This window comes from Poecilia reticulata, linkage group LG14 (genome assembly GCF_000633615.1).
Source record: "Poecilia reticulata strain Guanapo linkage group LG14, Guppy_female_1.0+MT, whole genome shotgun sequence".
Lineage (NCBI taxonomy): Eukaryota > Metazoa > Chordata > Actinopteri > Cyprinodontiformes > Poeciliidae > Poecilia > Poecilia reticulata.
In genome coordinates, this window is record NC_024344.1 from 7,650,320 (window position 1) to 7,664,048 (window position 13,729).

The 13,729-nt window shown below is 38.6% G+C and overlaps 3 protein-coding genes across 5 annotated transcripts; 1 reads left to right on the forward strand and 2 right to left on the reverse strand.

Moving 5' to 3' along the window:
• Window positions 1–37: 37 nt before the first annotated feature.
• bicdl2 (BICD family like cargo adaptor 2) lies at window positions 38–6,997 on the reverse strand. 2 transcript variants are annotated; one of them, XM_008427098.2, is made up of 10 exons: window positions 6,909–6,997; window positions 5,993–6,412; window positions 3,986–4,201; window positions 3,766–3,882; window positions 3,029–3,175; window positions 2,672–2,818; window positions 2,383–2,457; window positions 1,943–2,022; window positions 1,723–1,837; window positions 38–820 (listed from the first exon to the last, which is right to left on the reverse strand). In XM_008427098.2, exons 2-10 carry the CDS (start codon window positions 6,233–6,235, stop codon window positions 638–640), a joined length of 1,323 nt encoding a protein of 440 aa, XP_008425320.1. In that variant the 5' UTR covers window positions 6,236–6,412; window positions 6,909–6,997; the 3' UTR covers window positions 38–637. The 2 variants fall into 2 exon arrangements, with proteins under 2 accessions (XP_008425320.1, XP_008425322.1); XM_008427100.2 differs by lacking the exon at window positions 2,672–2,818.
• mia (MIA SH3 domain containing) lies at window positions 6,228–10,544 on the forward strand. 2 transcript variants are annotated; one of them, XM_008427102.1, is made up of 5 exons: window positions 6,228–6,316; window positions 7,543–7,611; window positions 8,769–8,902; window positions 9,645–9,755; window positions 9,861–10,544. In XM_008427102.1, exons 2-5 carry the CDS (start codon window positions 7,563–7,565, stop codon window positions 9,882–9,884), a joined length of 318 nt encoding a protein of 105 aa, XP_008425324.1. In that variant the 5' UTR covers window positions 6,228–6,316; window positions 7,543–7,562; the 3' UTR covers window positions 9,885–10,544. The 2 variants fall into 2 exon arrangements, with proteins under 2 accessions (XP_008425324.1, XP_008425323.1); XM_008427101.2 differs by lacking the exon at window positions 6,228–6,316 and having other exon boundaries at window positions 7,380–7,611.
• Window positions 10,545–11,767: 1,223 nt separating this feature from the next.
• LOC103475461 (alpha-crystallin A chain) lies at window positions 11,768–13,424 on the reverse strand. Its single transcript, XM_008427097.2, has 3 exons — window positions 13,167–13,424; window positions 12,856–12,978; window positions 11,768–12,779 (listed from the first exon to the last, which is right to left on the reverse strand). The coding sequence occupies exons 1-3, from the start codon at window positions 13,344–13,346 to the stop codon at window positions 12,588–12,590; spliced, it is 495 nt and encodes a 164-aa protein (XP_008425319.1). The 5' UTR covers window positions 13,347–13,424; the 3' UTR covers window positions 11,768–12,587.
• Between the last annotated feature and the right edge of the window lie 305 nt (window positions 13,425–13,729).

Below are 13,729 nucleotides of genomic sequence, written 5' to 3' on the forward strand. Positions count from 1 at the left end.
CATGTGTTGGTCTGACAGTAAAAGATCAAGTCAACTAAATTGACTCTCTGGCAACTCTTGACAATTCAGAAAAATATTCACTAAAACAGTCAGTCCAAACTTACCGACCATTTAGAATCCAAATTGTGATTCTGGGAGAAAAGATAGAAATGCTCTCATTGTTTTCTACTAGAGGCTAAAACATGATGGTTTCAGTCATGGTTCCATGACAATCAAAATTCCCCCTCCCCTTCACATTTATGAACCACACAGAGGCACTTTCTTATTTTTAGCTCTTTCTCTGAGATAATGCTTTGCATGATTCACAGCAGGAAAACATAATACCTCACCTCTTCTAATCTCACCCTGTGTTCTGACCATCAGCTCTTCCTGCTTGAAGTACACAATTTTAAATAGAATAATGAAGGAAACAGTCTGTTCCCCTATATTTACATAAAAAATAGGAGATTGTTTGCAGATTACAGAAGAAAAATCACATGAAATTGTAATGTTTTTATTAAAAGTTTAAAATTATTAATATGCTGTACATAATTACAAACAGAAAAGTACATTCAGATAGTACAATTGTAAACATTTAAATTGCTGATATTGATCAGCGTCCATCGTCTGCTGCCAAAAGGACAAATGAAGCCGAGTCTTATTTGTCCTTGAATAAAGAGGAAAAGAATCCTTTTCCTCCTTCACCCTTCACTTTCAAAGACTTGCTCCTTTGGAGTCCAAAAGGGCTCTCCTTCTCCTGCTTTTCCTCCTTCTTCTTCTTCTTCTTCTTCTCCTCTTCCCTTTGCAGCACCTGTTGATTGATGACGAAGCGCATGTCCTCCTGCAGCAGGACAAAATGGTAGATTTTAGAAAATGCTGATGTGAGATGTTGCCAGAGGACATCATTTAAGAGTGCACATTACTGTTGCGTTAAATCATCAAACACTGAAACTGAAAGGAGATAAATCAGAATACTCGGCTGTATTCCCTGAGGAAGTCGTGGTGTTCCTCAGGGTTTGGCTTTGGGTCTTTCTTAAGGAACCACATGGAACTATACATCTGTACACACGGTCAGGAATTGACTTCAATATTTTATGACTATGATCTGGGTGGAGTTTATTAATATGGAAGCATAGAGCTGCCACCTCAGGAAAAGAAAAATAATCTTATTGCATTATCAGTTGAAAAGCTTATTAATCCAAGAATATCTTTATAACAAATACACAATAATCGATTTCGCAACACAAAAAATAAAATTGCAGTAATGTGATAACATCTTCATGTGATAGCATCAGAATTGTTGTTGTTACAATATAAATTATTTACGTCATAAATGTAGAATGTTCCACGTTCCAATAAGAAAACCTTTTATAACACAATCATTAGTATTCCAATAAGATGTTTTCAAACTTGTAACAGATATTATCAAGATTCTATTATAAGACCTTGCACTGAAAGTTTTTATATTTGCGTGCGTTCGTGTGTGTGTGCGTGTGTGTGTGTGCGTGTGCGTGTGTGTGTGTGTGCGTGTGTGTGTGTGCGTGTGCGTGTGTGTGTGTGTGCGTGTGTGTGCGTGTGTGTGTGTGTGAGAAGTTCGGCATAGATATGTAGAGGAGAGGATTAAACAAGTGTGCTTCCTGCTCCTCTTTCCTGAATATTTTAGTATTGTATAGATAACTATTTACTTTAATCTACTAGTTGAATATGTTCAAAATAAAATCTTTACACAAACTACAGACTCACCTGCCAGGCATCCAGTTCTTGAGTCAGCACCACCTTGTGTTTGATTGTGTTGAGAAGCTGCTGAGTGAGCGTTTCTTTCTCCTGATGGACTTTGGCCAGTTCACTCTCCAGAGAGCTGGATAGAAAAGAAAATACTATTAGCCTTTATTTTCATTTTTTTTGTTATAAATTAAAGATAATGTCTAATAAAGCAGTGAAGCGTTCTGTGTTGCAGTATCACCTGTAGCTCTGATTTTCTCCTCCTCTGAAGGGTTTAATTTCTTCCCTGAGAGACTCAAGTTCCTTTTGCTGAGACTGGAACTGCAAAGACAACAGAAAATAATATAGTTTCAGCGTTTTATTTTAAATACATCTTCGGAGTATTTATATAAAACACAAACTACAAAACACCAGTTGTCTAATAGAAGAATTAACATTCTGTAATAGTGTAATAATTCCAACTTTGTATGTTAAGATATCAAAACTTGTATTGCTGTCTCAAAAATTATGCCCCCATTGAACACACAGTATTTAGCTCTTTTTACTGTCTTGAAGGGGGACTTTTTTTATGTATTTTTTTTTTCCTGTTTTCACTAATTGGCCCCAAATGATTCAATTTCCTCTACTCTGGTGACCTGCTGCTTTAATGAATGTTGAATTCATGTGTAGCTCTTAACAGACCTCGTCCTTTAATGCTTGTATTTCTTCATCTTTGGCCTGCAGCGCTGAGGAGTGAGCCAAGAGAGCCTCTGTAGCCTATAAATAACAGGAAACATAAATCGCACAAAATGTTTACTCAGTCTTTGTCGCAATATGTTGGCATCTCTGCAAGGTTTCCAATAAAAATTAATAGCGGACACCCGTTAGTACCACACACTTTTAAGGTAAGGGATGTGAGAAGAGGTTCAGAATTAGCAGACGGTTCCCAGGTTAGACTGTAAAGTTACTGTATGTGTGTATCTGTGAGTACCTGTGTCTGCTGAATTTCACTGAGCAGAGACAAAGGTTGTGTGTGCGTACTGTCCGGGAAGCTCTCCTCTCCCAGGTTCAGATCTTTTTGTTGCAAAGAGCGATTCAAGGTACGTAACTCAAACACAACCCCCTGCTCCTGCTCTATCTATGTTCACACACAAAATACACACACACACACGCACACGCACACACACACACACACACACACACACACACACACACCGTAAGAAGCAAATAGGCGGACTGTGTAGGATTTTAAAGCAGATGTGTTAGTTATTTCTGTTAGTGATGAGTGGTATTATTATTATTATTATTATTATTATTAGGACAGTTGTGACTAATGCCTGATCTTCACCTCAGCTTCCTTCTCAGTCAGTTTAACATGAAGCTCTGACAGTCTGTCCCGCAGTCCGTCTCTCTCCACACGGAGCCTCTGGCTGTTATCCTCTGACGCTTTTAGCTGCGTCTCCATGTGCAACAGCCGCTCCTGCAATACTCTGTTCTGCATGAATGGAGAGGAGAATAGTCATTTTTTCCATGAATTGAGTGAAAAGGTTTCCTTTAAACTTCTGAGTATATTTAGATTTACTATTTTCATGCATCAAATGTGGTGTACAGAAATAATAATATTTGAGTTTTCATTCTTAAATGTTACTTAAATCATGTTTTCGTTCTTTTTAAATGGAAATCTGCATAACAACGTAAATACCCCTCTGAATGGATTAAAAAAACAGATAAGTCTGGAGTTTATCTGGTTAAGATCTTGTGGCATCACTTGAAACAGGTTGTTCATATTCTGCAGTGTAGCTGAATTCAACAGTTCAGTCTAGAAGTTTGGCATTTCTTATGGCAGAGTAATTGACAGGTATTCAAAATGCTTCATGGCAGTCGATGCTAATGTCATTAGGTTTAGGGGCAATTATTTCTTTATTTCTTAGTATTTACTCAAATTTTGTCTAGTCTTATAATGAAATTAGCTTGATGAGATGAGATGTTAAATCAAAAGAAGTGAAATCATGAGAAATATGTGAGGGAGTAAATACTTTTCCACAGCAAAGTACTTTAACAGTGATAAGAAAGCTATAATAATACCTCAGCTTGCATATTTTCTAATTGTGTGAAGCTGATATTTCGACTAAAGGATGACTCCTCCATCTCTTCTCTGAGGGTGCGGAGCTCGGTCCTCAGGGAGTGCTCCAGTGTTACAGCCTAGAAAACGTGGGAGATGCAAGGCTGTGAAACCTGTTTGTCTGCATAGCAGCCAAAAAAATTCAACAGATGTGACTCAATACACAGGTGAAAATGATTCAACCTCAGATAGTTGCTCCACTAGTCTCTGGTTGTGATTGGCCAACTGAGTCATCTGCTCGCTGTCGTCTTTCCTCCGGTCCCGCCCCTCGCTGTGGTATTTCTGCAGCTCTGCCCTCAGTGAAGCTAAGTCTGTGTTGAGCTCTGACTCCTTCTGCCCAGACTCCAGTTCATTCATCTCCAGCTTCCTCTGCAGGACGTGCTTCTCCTGCTGTAAAGCCTGAGACAATAAACTGCGCATTAATCAACTTCACTGACAAGGAGTGAATGGATATCAGCAGCAGAGCCTACAAAAGGGAGACATGCAGATCATCAGGAGTCCCCTCATAAATGCCTGAATTTTAATAGACTTTGCATCTAAAATTTTATACATGTTTATTGAGAAAAAAAATACTATTCAATTTGATTTCGCTGTTCCCACTTTCAGAAATTAAAGTATTTTACAAATGTAATATTTCAATCTGAGGTTTTAAGCATCTCAGTTTGTACATCGTAAAAACTTGAACAATGATTATTGTATTTGCACTTGATTTGTCCATCTCGTTAAAGAATGACCAATTATCCGTGATTGCTTTTCTTTTTTTCCTTTTCTTTTTTATGAATTTTATTTTAAGTTTTCAAAGCTTAGAACATACAGATAAACATACAAACAGGGCCCAGATGCACAGGTCAAAGCATAAAACATTGCAGTTGACATATGGTGTACACACACAACACATATAGATCCGTGAGTGATTTTGAGCTCAAAAAATGTAACTTGCCGGCCTCTCCCATGCTACTTAACATTTGAAACAGTGCTGGTAGACATGATGTTCTTAACAGGAAGAGTGGCCCCAAATACACAGTTAAGTTTGAGTTAAGTTTACTGCTAACAAACTGCTTAGTTTTTTGTTTTTTGCATCCACGATTAAGTTGTTTTTTATGCATAATTTAACTTGTATTGTAATTCTTTTAATATAACTGTTCTTAGATATATCTTTAGGCTTAGTAAAAAAAAAAAAAAACATCAAGCAGAGGAAAATCCAAAGCAAATAAAAAAAATGACTCTAAAACAGTTGTTGAGTAGAATGAACGGTGTGACTAAAATATCCTGGAAGTGCCATGAATGCATGTCAGGTGTTTTCACGGTCTATGAGTTCATGGGCGTTTGGAGCCTGTCAGCGACCTGAACTGATGAGGCGACGTGCAGCACTAGAAGCTAAAAACACTGCATTTTTCTGAGAAACCTGCAGCTAGGGCTATATTTAGGAATAAGTGGGGTGCCTGGACTAGCTAGTTTTGCAACAAGTTCTTCTTTGAATATGTAAATTACAAAACAATGATGTTTAGACACATATATGTTTCAGGGAGGGGGGGTTAGGCTGGACCATACCAATTTAGTTTCCTTTATTCAAAAAAATTATCATTATTTTTAAATAATTGTCTACATGGAGGTATTTAACAAATAAAGCATGACCCATAACGCATAAAGGAAGAAATCGAGAGCAAATTGCAGCTAAGCTTTGATAGAAGAAAAATTATATCTTTGCTTCTGCTTATTCAGGGTCTCTGTAACTGTCTGAATGGTGTTTGGCTTTTGGACAATATTTGGATTTCATGTAGCCTCATTAGAAACATATTTACAGAGAAAGGCATCAACATGTTGAAATCCTGTTCTTTGTCATTTACCCAGACACAGCGCCCAAACCAGTGTTGAAATGATCCTTTAGTGCTTTTAAAGAAGATAAGCTCAGTGGAAAAATCTTGAGAGGACACTGTGACACAACATAACACCTACTGTTGCAAAAAGCTTTCATTCCAGACTTATTTGTCAGCAATTGGCGGCTCAACATTGGGTAACCGCATTTCTATTTTTCTAGATGGAAAAACCCCAAGTAATGAATCTTATGATCAATGGAACAGCAACTTTTTACACATTTGAAAATGACTCACATTTTGATTCATGTGGTATTTTCTTGTTTACGTTAAAGACAAGAGTCCAGTTATTCCTTCAGCCCAGTTATCTCCTTACCTCCACCTCTTTCTCTCTCTGCTGCAGAGTTTCTGCCAGCTCCTCGTTCTTCTCCAGCAAGGCCCGTCCCAGTTCTGCAGCCAGTATCAGGTCAGTCTCTATCGCCCCCCCGCCATCCACGCCGTCAGGGGGGGACGAGGCCGACTGCAAAGCAAAGAGAGACACCGAAGAGGAAGAGGAGAGAGGAAAGAAGGAGTCCTCCAGGCTGGGCGAGGGGAGGCTGTTTTTCCTGGGAGTGAACATGACTGAAACGTGTTGGCTTAAGGGATTAGTTTGAAACCATCACCCTCTTGGCTTTTGGATGACTTCCCCAGAGTCAGAGAGGTGAGGGACGAACTCCCATTCCTTCTCCTTTCATTTAGTTTCCCACTGCGTTCTTCAGAGGCAACCGTTCAGAAACATTCCTCTTCAGAGACAAATCTGTAACAGCAAGAAATCAATACAGACAATCTTAGAAAGGCTTAGCGTGACAAGTTATTTTCTGGTGATATTATCTAACAACCTTAACAAGGAGGTCCTTTGTCTGACTGGTGATTTGGTTACTCTGACCGAAAATCTAGCTCCTTTATTACCATTGTTCTTGCTCCCCTCCCTAAATTCCACAGCAAGTGTAAGCATTGTATTTCAGTCTCAGGCTGTAAAAAAACTAAAGCAAAACATTTCTGAAACCTTGTGAACAGAAACAATTGTGACTGTGTGTTTTAATGTGACGTTGCCCTAACACAAATTTCATTCAAAACCATTTCCTTCTGAGGTCACTCTTTGACGTAACATTCTGCTTCCACCTCTTAAAGTCAATAATTCATCCAAGTTAAAGCACTTCAGAACTTATTTGTACATCAAATTATTCAAACTTTGAAGTCAGACGGAAACCAAGTTGTTCTGGCTCAAAGAAGAAGAATCAAGTCTGTCTTACCTGACGGGTCACCAGCCACCAGAAACAGTCTTCCTGTTTGGTGTGGAGTGTGCGCACATTTTGTCTGTGTGCCCAGCAGTATTTGCGCAAGAGAGGCTCAGCTGGTTTCCCTGGCAGTGGAAACACACGGCATGTAAATACAATCTGAGGGCCACACCTCCTCCCGAGTCACGAAGGTGTAAAGGAAACAGAGTCAGGAACAGATGAAGCAGGTGCTGTTTGGACATCTAGTGGTTGAGCAGGGATATTAAAAGGCTGATAAGCTTTGAGGAAGTTGCTGCTTGAAAGTTCAGCAGTCTTCTTTTGGGATGGAAAGAGATGAGGACACAAATAGGGGTCTGTTAACTTCAACTCACTCCCCCTCCTTCTCCTCATCTCCTGTTTACCTGCTTGGAGTGTTTCAAAGGAGTGCTCTGTTCATTTACGAGGAAGGGGGCAGGGAGAGTGTCGAAGAGAGGGCACTGACACCCCACCTCCTCTCAGGAGTCAGCAAACGGGAATAAAGGAATAAAAAGCTGAGCAGGACCCTCTTCAATCATAAAACCTTTTTTTTTTTGTCTTAGTCTGTGTTTTCTGCATTCTGATATGGCTTTCAGACTGTTTTTAGCTCTCTCTGTGATGCTTTTCCTGACAGCCTGCGAAGCTGGAAAGCAGATGCCCAAACTATCAAATAAGAAACTCTGCGCTGACTCTGAATGCAGTCGTAAGTAGCAACAGCTTCTAGTTCTTCCTTCCTTATATTATCTAACAACTGGAACAGATGAAAGACAAATGCTGAGTTTTTAAACGAATGGAAAAAATACTATTGCTGTTACGGAGTGAAGCTTCTTCAAACACAACGGAGGCTCGTGTGTCTTTTACTGAACCTTTCTGTTCAGTTCTTTATTGAAGAGAGAAAACGGCGACAGCTGATAACGGCAACAGCTGTTCGTAACCAAGACAACCAAAATATCAACAAAGCAAGATAGTGACAAAACAGAACCAGATACTTAAGCATTCTTCAAAATAAAAGACTTCTTCTATTCAAATAAATCATGTCTTGMACTTAAATATATTTCACTTCATCCTTGTAATTATATACAATCATGTTCAATTCAATTAATAATAATCATGTAATTTATGCTTAACATATAATTGTAAATCAGTCACTTATCATACTGAACAACATATAAGTGTAAAAAAGTCACAACAATTGCATCTTTAAGGATAAAGGAGAATAATTTGGAAAGTAGGGTTCCACACTCTGGAGAAAGAGTGGAAAAATTACAGAATCCAATACTTGGGGAGCCGTATCTGCTAGTGTTGGTCCGCTGGGTTTTCTGAAGCTCAGAATCCACCAGCAAATTTTAGAGCACTCCATGCTTTTTTCTGCTCATAACTTTTATGAAGGTACTGATTTTATTTTCTGTCAACACTGCCAAAAGTACCAATATTGCATCAATAGTCATGTTATCACTGTACTGGATTGGCCAGAAAAAAAACCCTGCTTGACCTAACTATACAAAGAATGTACAGAGTATTGTGAAAAAGAAAATGAGAAACAAGGATGAGGATGAGCTACTGGTTGCCATGGAAACAAACCTGTTTAACACCTCAGAGCCACAGGTTGATCATTTCCATGCCATTTCAATGGGATCACATTTCTGTATCAGTGGCCCTTAATCATCAAAGTTAACAGAAATTAACACTTGAAATATAACCCAGTGTGTGTCAGAAATGTATACAGATTTTACTTTTTAAATGTAATTACTGGACTGATTAAACTTTTGATGATTTTCTGAGCTGCACAACAATCAAAAAACTGAAAATCTTACACAGTCATTCAAGCCCCTACAAATCCTAAACTATGTTCTTACACAGATCCGATCCTCATAGCCCGGGCGCTTCAGGACTACTACCCTGGAGACTGCAGGTTCATCCCCATCCGACAGGGGCAACTCGTCTATGTTTATGCAATGCTGAAAGACAGAGGGAATCTCTTCTGGGCTGGCAGTGTGAGTAAAGAAGAATAATGTTGGAAAAATGTATTATGACCATAATATACAGTGCCTTGCAAAATTAATCACATTACAACCACAAACACTGCAGAAGTTTATTGTGTGACTGATCAATATAAAATACCACATAACCTAATTTTTGCTTCAACCCTTTAAAAAAATGTCATGTGTAAGGTAATCAAATCTGCTGGGTGTGAAGCTAGCTTGAAATAGAAAAAGGCTTCTTTATGTAGAATCTGGTAGATAAATAAAAAAATACCACTGATATTTGTTTTCTTTGCTACTTTGGAATGATCCAGTCCCAGCGTACAGATGTAAAAGGTTCATATTAATCAGCCTTGGCGCAGCCAAGAACAGCAAAGCAAATATTGGCAGAAAATATCTTTCTACTCAAACCTTGAATGTTTTAAGTAAATACATGCAAGTTCCAGGAGGAATAAATCAACATAGCAACTTCCATGGTAAACAAGAAAAATTTTCTGGTAATGGTATAATGGATTATGTTGTACTCATTTTAAAAGGCACAACTGCTACAAACCAGGTAACTCCAAGCTGTAAGTAAAAACTATAAAACAAAGTAACAATCATCAACAATAGATTTTAGGTGAGTGAACTACGTCCTGTTGTTCTACTGCATTAAAATGTCTCTAAAGATGGTGTTGTTCAGCCATCTTGAAGTTTATTGAGATATAGGAAAAAAAGATTGAGAAGCTTTCATCTAGATATTTTACTACTGCAGGTACAAAACACATATTATGGAGAACAGGAGGCTCGCATTGGTCATTTCCCTAGCAGCGTTGTGGAGGAAACACATGCTCTCATGCCAGCAACCACTGAAGTCAAAACTACTGTAAGTGAACCAATAGTTCTGTGCATATTTACAAATAAGTTTAACTATTATCAAGTTATTTCTATTTTATTCTTCTATTTTCACTGCTTTAATTTTTTTACCCAGAACTGGGACTTCTACTGCTACTGATGCTGAACGGACACACAGAGAAAACAACAATATGCAACAGCTGTCCTCGACACACAATTATGGTCTAATCCATGTTAGCTCGTCTCTAAATAAGTTTTTAAAAATCATGAAATGATTTATGGGTGTCAGAAATTGTATTCTGATAACTTTGTCAATGATATGCTTTGATTACTGATCTTTGATTTCGAGGTGGAGATATTTTCCTGTTAATATTATGTATCAAACTTGGGCTCCTTTTTCATGTTTTTCTATGTTCTTGTTATTTGGTATTTAAGTGAGATTTACTTTACACAACATGACTTAACAGAATTTAATCTGATTTTCTGTCAAAATTAAATAAATCTTATCTGTATTTAAACATGTAATCATCTTTATCTTAAATTATTTAGAAGATAGTTCTCCTACCTATGCTATCTGTGACACTTTGGCTTTTCATACTTTCAGTTTTACAGATAATAAACATTTCAACAAAAACTGTAAAAATGTCAAATAAATGTTTTTTTTTAACTGTGTTATGCTTAGACATACAGTATATGTAGGACACTTGGATTTAAAAAAAAATCCAAGACAAGGTAAATTTTTACTGTCTGGCTGTCATTCAGTTTTTGTTTTTGATTGTGTAATAATTTGTAAAACAACAAATAAAATGTTTTCCACATCTTTGAGGTTGATTTTTTTAAAATTGCATTGTAATTGTCATGAATGTTTCGGGGCCTAAACCAGGGGTCCCCAAACTTTTTCCTGTGAGGGCTACATAACTTATCTCTTCTCTGATGGGGGGCCGGAGTCAGTTTGTAACAGAAAAAGTGTGACGATTGTAGGAGTGCCTAAATGTAAAAATGTATTTTTTTCCAGAAAGCACAAACAAATAACCCTCTCTGGGTTCTTCACAGAAAAAATCCAGGAAAGATTATAGTCCGTATTTTCCGAACTATGAGCCTCACCTGACTATAAGCCACAATCCCAAAGGTTTTTTTTTTATTTTAAACCAGTATACATAAACATCTTAGCTGCAGATATCTCTGCCGCTCCAGGTTTTCCACATCGATGCAGCAGCAGCAGCAGAGGGGGGCGGACACCCAAAATCTTAGTCATAACAGGTCAATTGAATCATTTAATCAAATCAAATAATTTATTACGGTTGAAAAAGAAAAAGTTGCCAAGATTAGATTTAACTGAACTGATTACGGTAGTTTCCCAACGGTAACTGTAACAGTAAAAGTGCTCATCCTTCGTGTCTGCTACTAGCATGTGCTAAATGAAAATGGGCTCCTTCTTCTTCTTCTTCTTCTTCTTCTTCTTCTGCTGCTGCTGCTGCTGCTGCTTCTTCTTCTTCTTCTTTAGATTTCAACAGCAGTTTGCATCCATTATTGCTGCACTACTGCCATCTACTGGATCCTAATACCTATACCTCAAATTCTCATATTTAAAAAAAACGAAAAATCTTCTTCTTCCCCTCAATGTTATTCAACTGATCAACAACATCATCAAATTTCAATTCCCCTAGTAAAACCTAATTCCATTTTAATGGGCGCTTTCTTCTTTTATTTCCAATTTTGACTTCCAATGATTCACTTCCTGCTAAAGAGCCCCCTGGTGGTTGAAGAAAAATCAACCACCAGGGGGCTAGGGTTACCGTTTTTTCCGGACGGAAAAAACCGTATTTTCCGTCTGGAAAATACGGTTTATGAAAAAAATCTGAATGCTCTCTGGTATTGTTCACGGGGCGGGACCAAATGTGGAGGCGGGCCGGATCCGGCCCGCGGGCCGTAGTTTAGGGACCACTGGCCTAAACAATAAAATAACTTGACTTTTCAGCCTCTGTTGTTGTGTGAAATTATACTTTCAACAGAACAAAGAAAAAAAAAAAAACAACACAAATGTGAGTTTCAATATTTATTCTAAATATGGTTTTCTGTGTTAATATGCCAGAGGCTATAGCCAGTTTAACAGTAATAGTAGTGTTGGGTTTACAAGTAAAAATTTACTCACTGTCGAAAACAATATATAAAGATATCTGAAGAAAAAAAGTGGCTCTTGTGCTCATCCTTTACACTGCGACCTACACCTGTCATTTTCCATCTGTTGCTTTTTCCACTCCATACAGTTTTGGCCCTAAATCTTCTGGTGGCATTTTGAATTAACAAAAAAGCAATCAAATGCTCCCGTTGATCCTGTATCTCTTCACTTACAGAAACCAGCACCTTATCCCACTGAAAAGAGAGCACAGCTGGCATTTTGTTAATACGTCTGACAATGTTAGTGTTAGACAAGAACTTTTTAAGCAGTCTAGGCTTTTTCCCCTCCACCCAACTTTTTAGAGTTTGGTCTCCTAAATGCAAAGCTTTCTCAGACTTTGTCTCATATTCACACACCAGGTAAAGGAAAGGAATATATTTAGTAATTTTAGATAAATTCATGGCTATAATTTGTCAAAGATAGGCTTATGATAAGAACATTTATTCTCTGGATCTTAATATTGTGCAGACTAAACTCACATGTAATGTTAAATGTTTATGCAGGATCCAATTTTTTCCAGAGGTTACCATGTTCTAAATCCATCGGTGATTGTAAGTTGGAAGTCAGCAGGTTATGCTTACATTTTTTTTAAATTGTCTGACCTATTATGTTAACCAAAATGCCAACATATAAACAAGTAGTGGTGGGTTAATACTTGATCGGTATCAGGGCTGTCAGGTTACTCTACATTTTTTGCTTCTGTGAGCCATCTTCAAATGAGATGGGAATGTTGCGGTCTGTCCCAAGATATGGCCGAGGTGCCGTGATTGTTAGCATTCCATCAGATGACAGATTGGAGGTGATGTCGGCCCCTAACACACCAGATGGAAGCCTGTACTTCCTCAGAAACTCTCTTGACACAAAGCCATGATCATCCTGAAAGCAGAATTAGTCAGAGTGTTAGAAAAGTTGCAGCTTGCAGTTTCTGCAGATCTCTGCAATCTTTCCTGACCTGTCTGTCCTCATGCTTAGCGTGCACCGTGATGAACTCGTCGCTAACATTGACGGACAGCTCGTCGGGGGAGAAATGCTTCACATCCAGATAAATAACAAAGCGGTCCTTTTCCATCCGCATCTGTGCAGAAATTTGTTAGAAGTGGCAAGATGCTGTTTTTTTTCCTCAGTGCAATTTCAAATCAGTAGAAAGTTAATGGTGTTTTTAATGGTGTTAGAACTCTAATTTAAACAACAAATCTCACAAATGTGATTGTGAAACACAAAGGCTTGAAGTACCATCAAAAGATGAACCAAACAGCACTTTACCTCACTGTGTCCATTTTCCGGCCAGTTGAACCAGCGCATAAATGAAGGTCGCATCCAGGGGAAGGACCAGGAGAAGGGCCACACCAGTGGCCAGTCAGCAAGAGGTTCTGCCAAGGAGAGGTCAGAAAACCGGCTTGGGAAGGCTCGGCGGTACCAGGGGTACTGAATGGGAATATCCATAGTGGAAGTCAGAGAAGGTTTTAAGCTCAGAGCTGGTCTAACTTGGCTTAAGATGGGTGCAGCTCTCCAGTCCTACACTGAATTTATAGGTCTTCCCCTCCCAACCCAACCAAGCCTCCCTCACCTCCCATGCCATCACTGGCAGCGAAACTGTGCCAACAGGCTGATCTCTCTGGAACAATGATGTCAACTGTTTGTCCCTTCATCCCCCTGACTGTTTTCTCTGTCTGATTGTTGTCTCACACTCTGCCCCCGACACCGTGTTTCTCTCTCTCAGTCATGACGGGAGACTGGCTGGGAATATTGCTGATACCTCCAAGCTTATGCCCCAGGAAATACCGCTGCCCAGTGTTCAAGAGTTTGTTTGGCGAGTAGCTTACAGA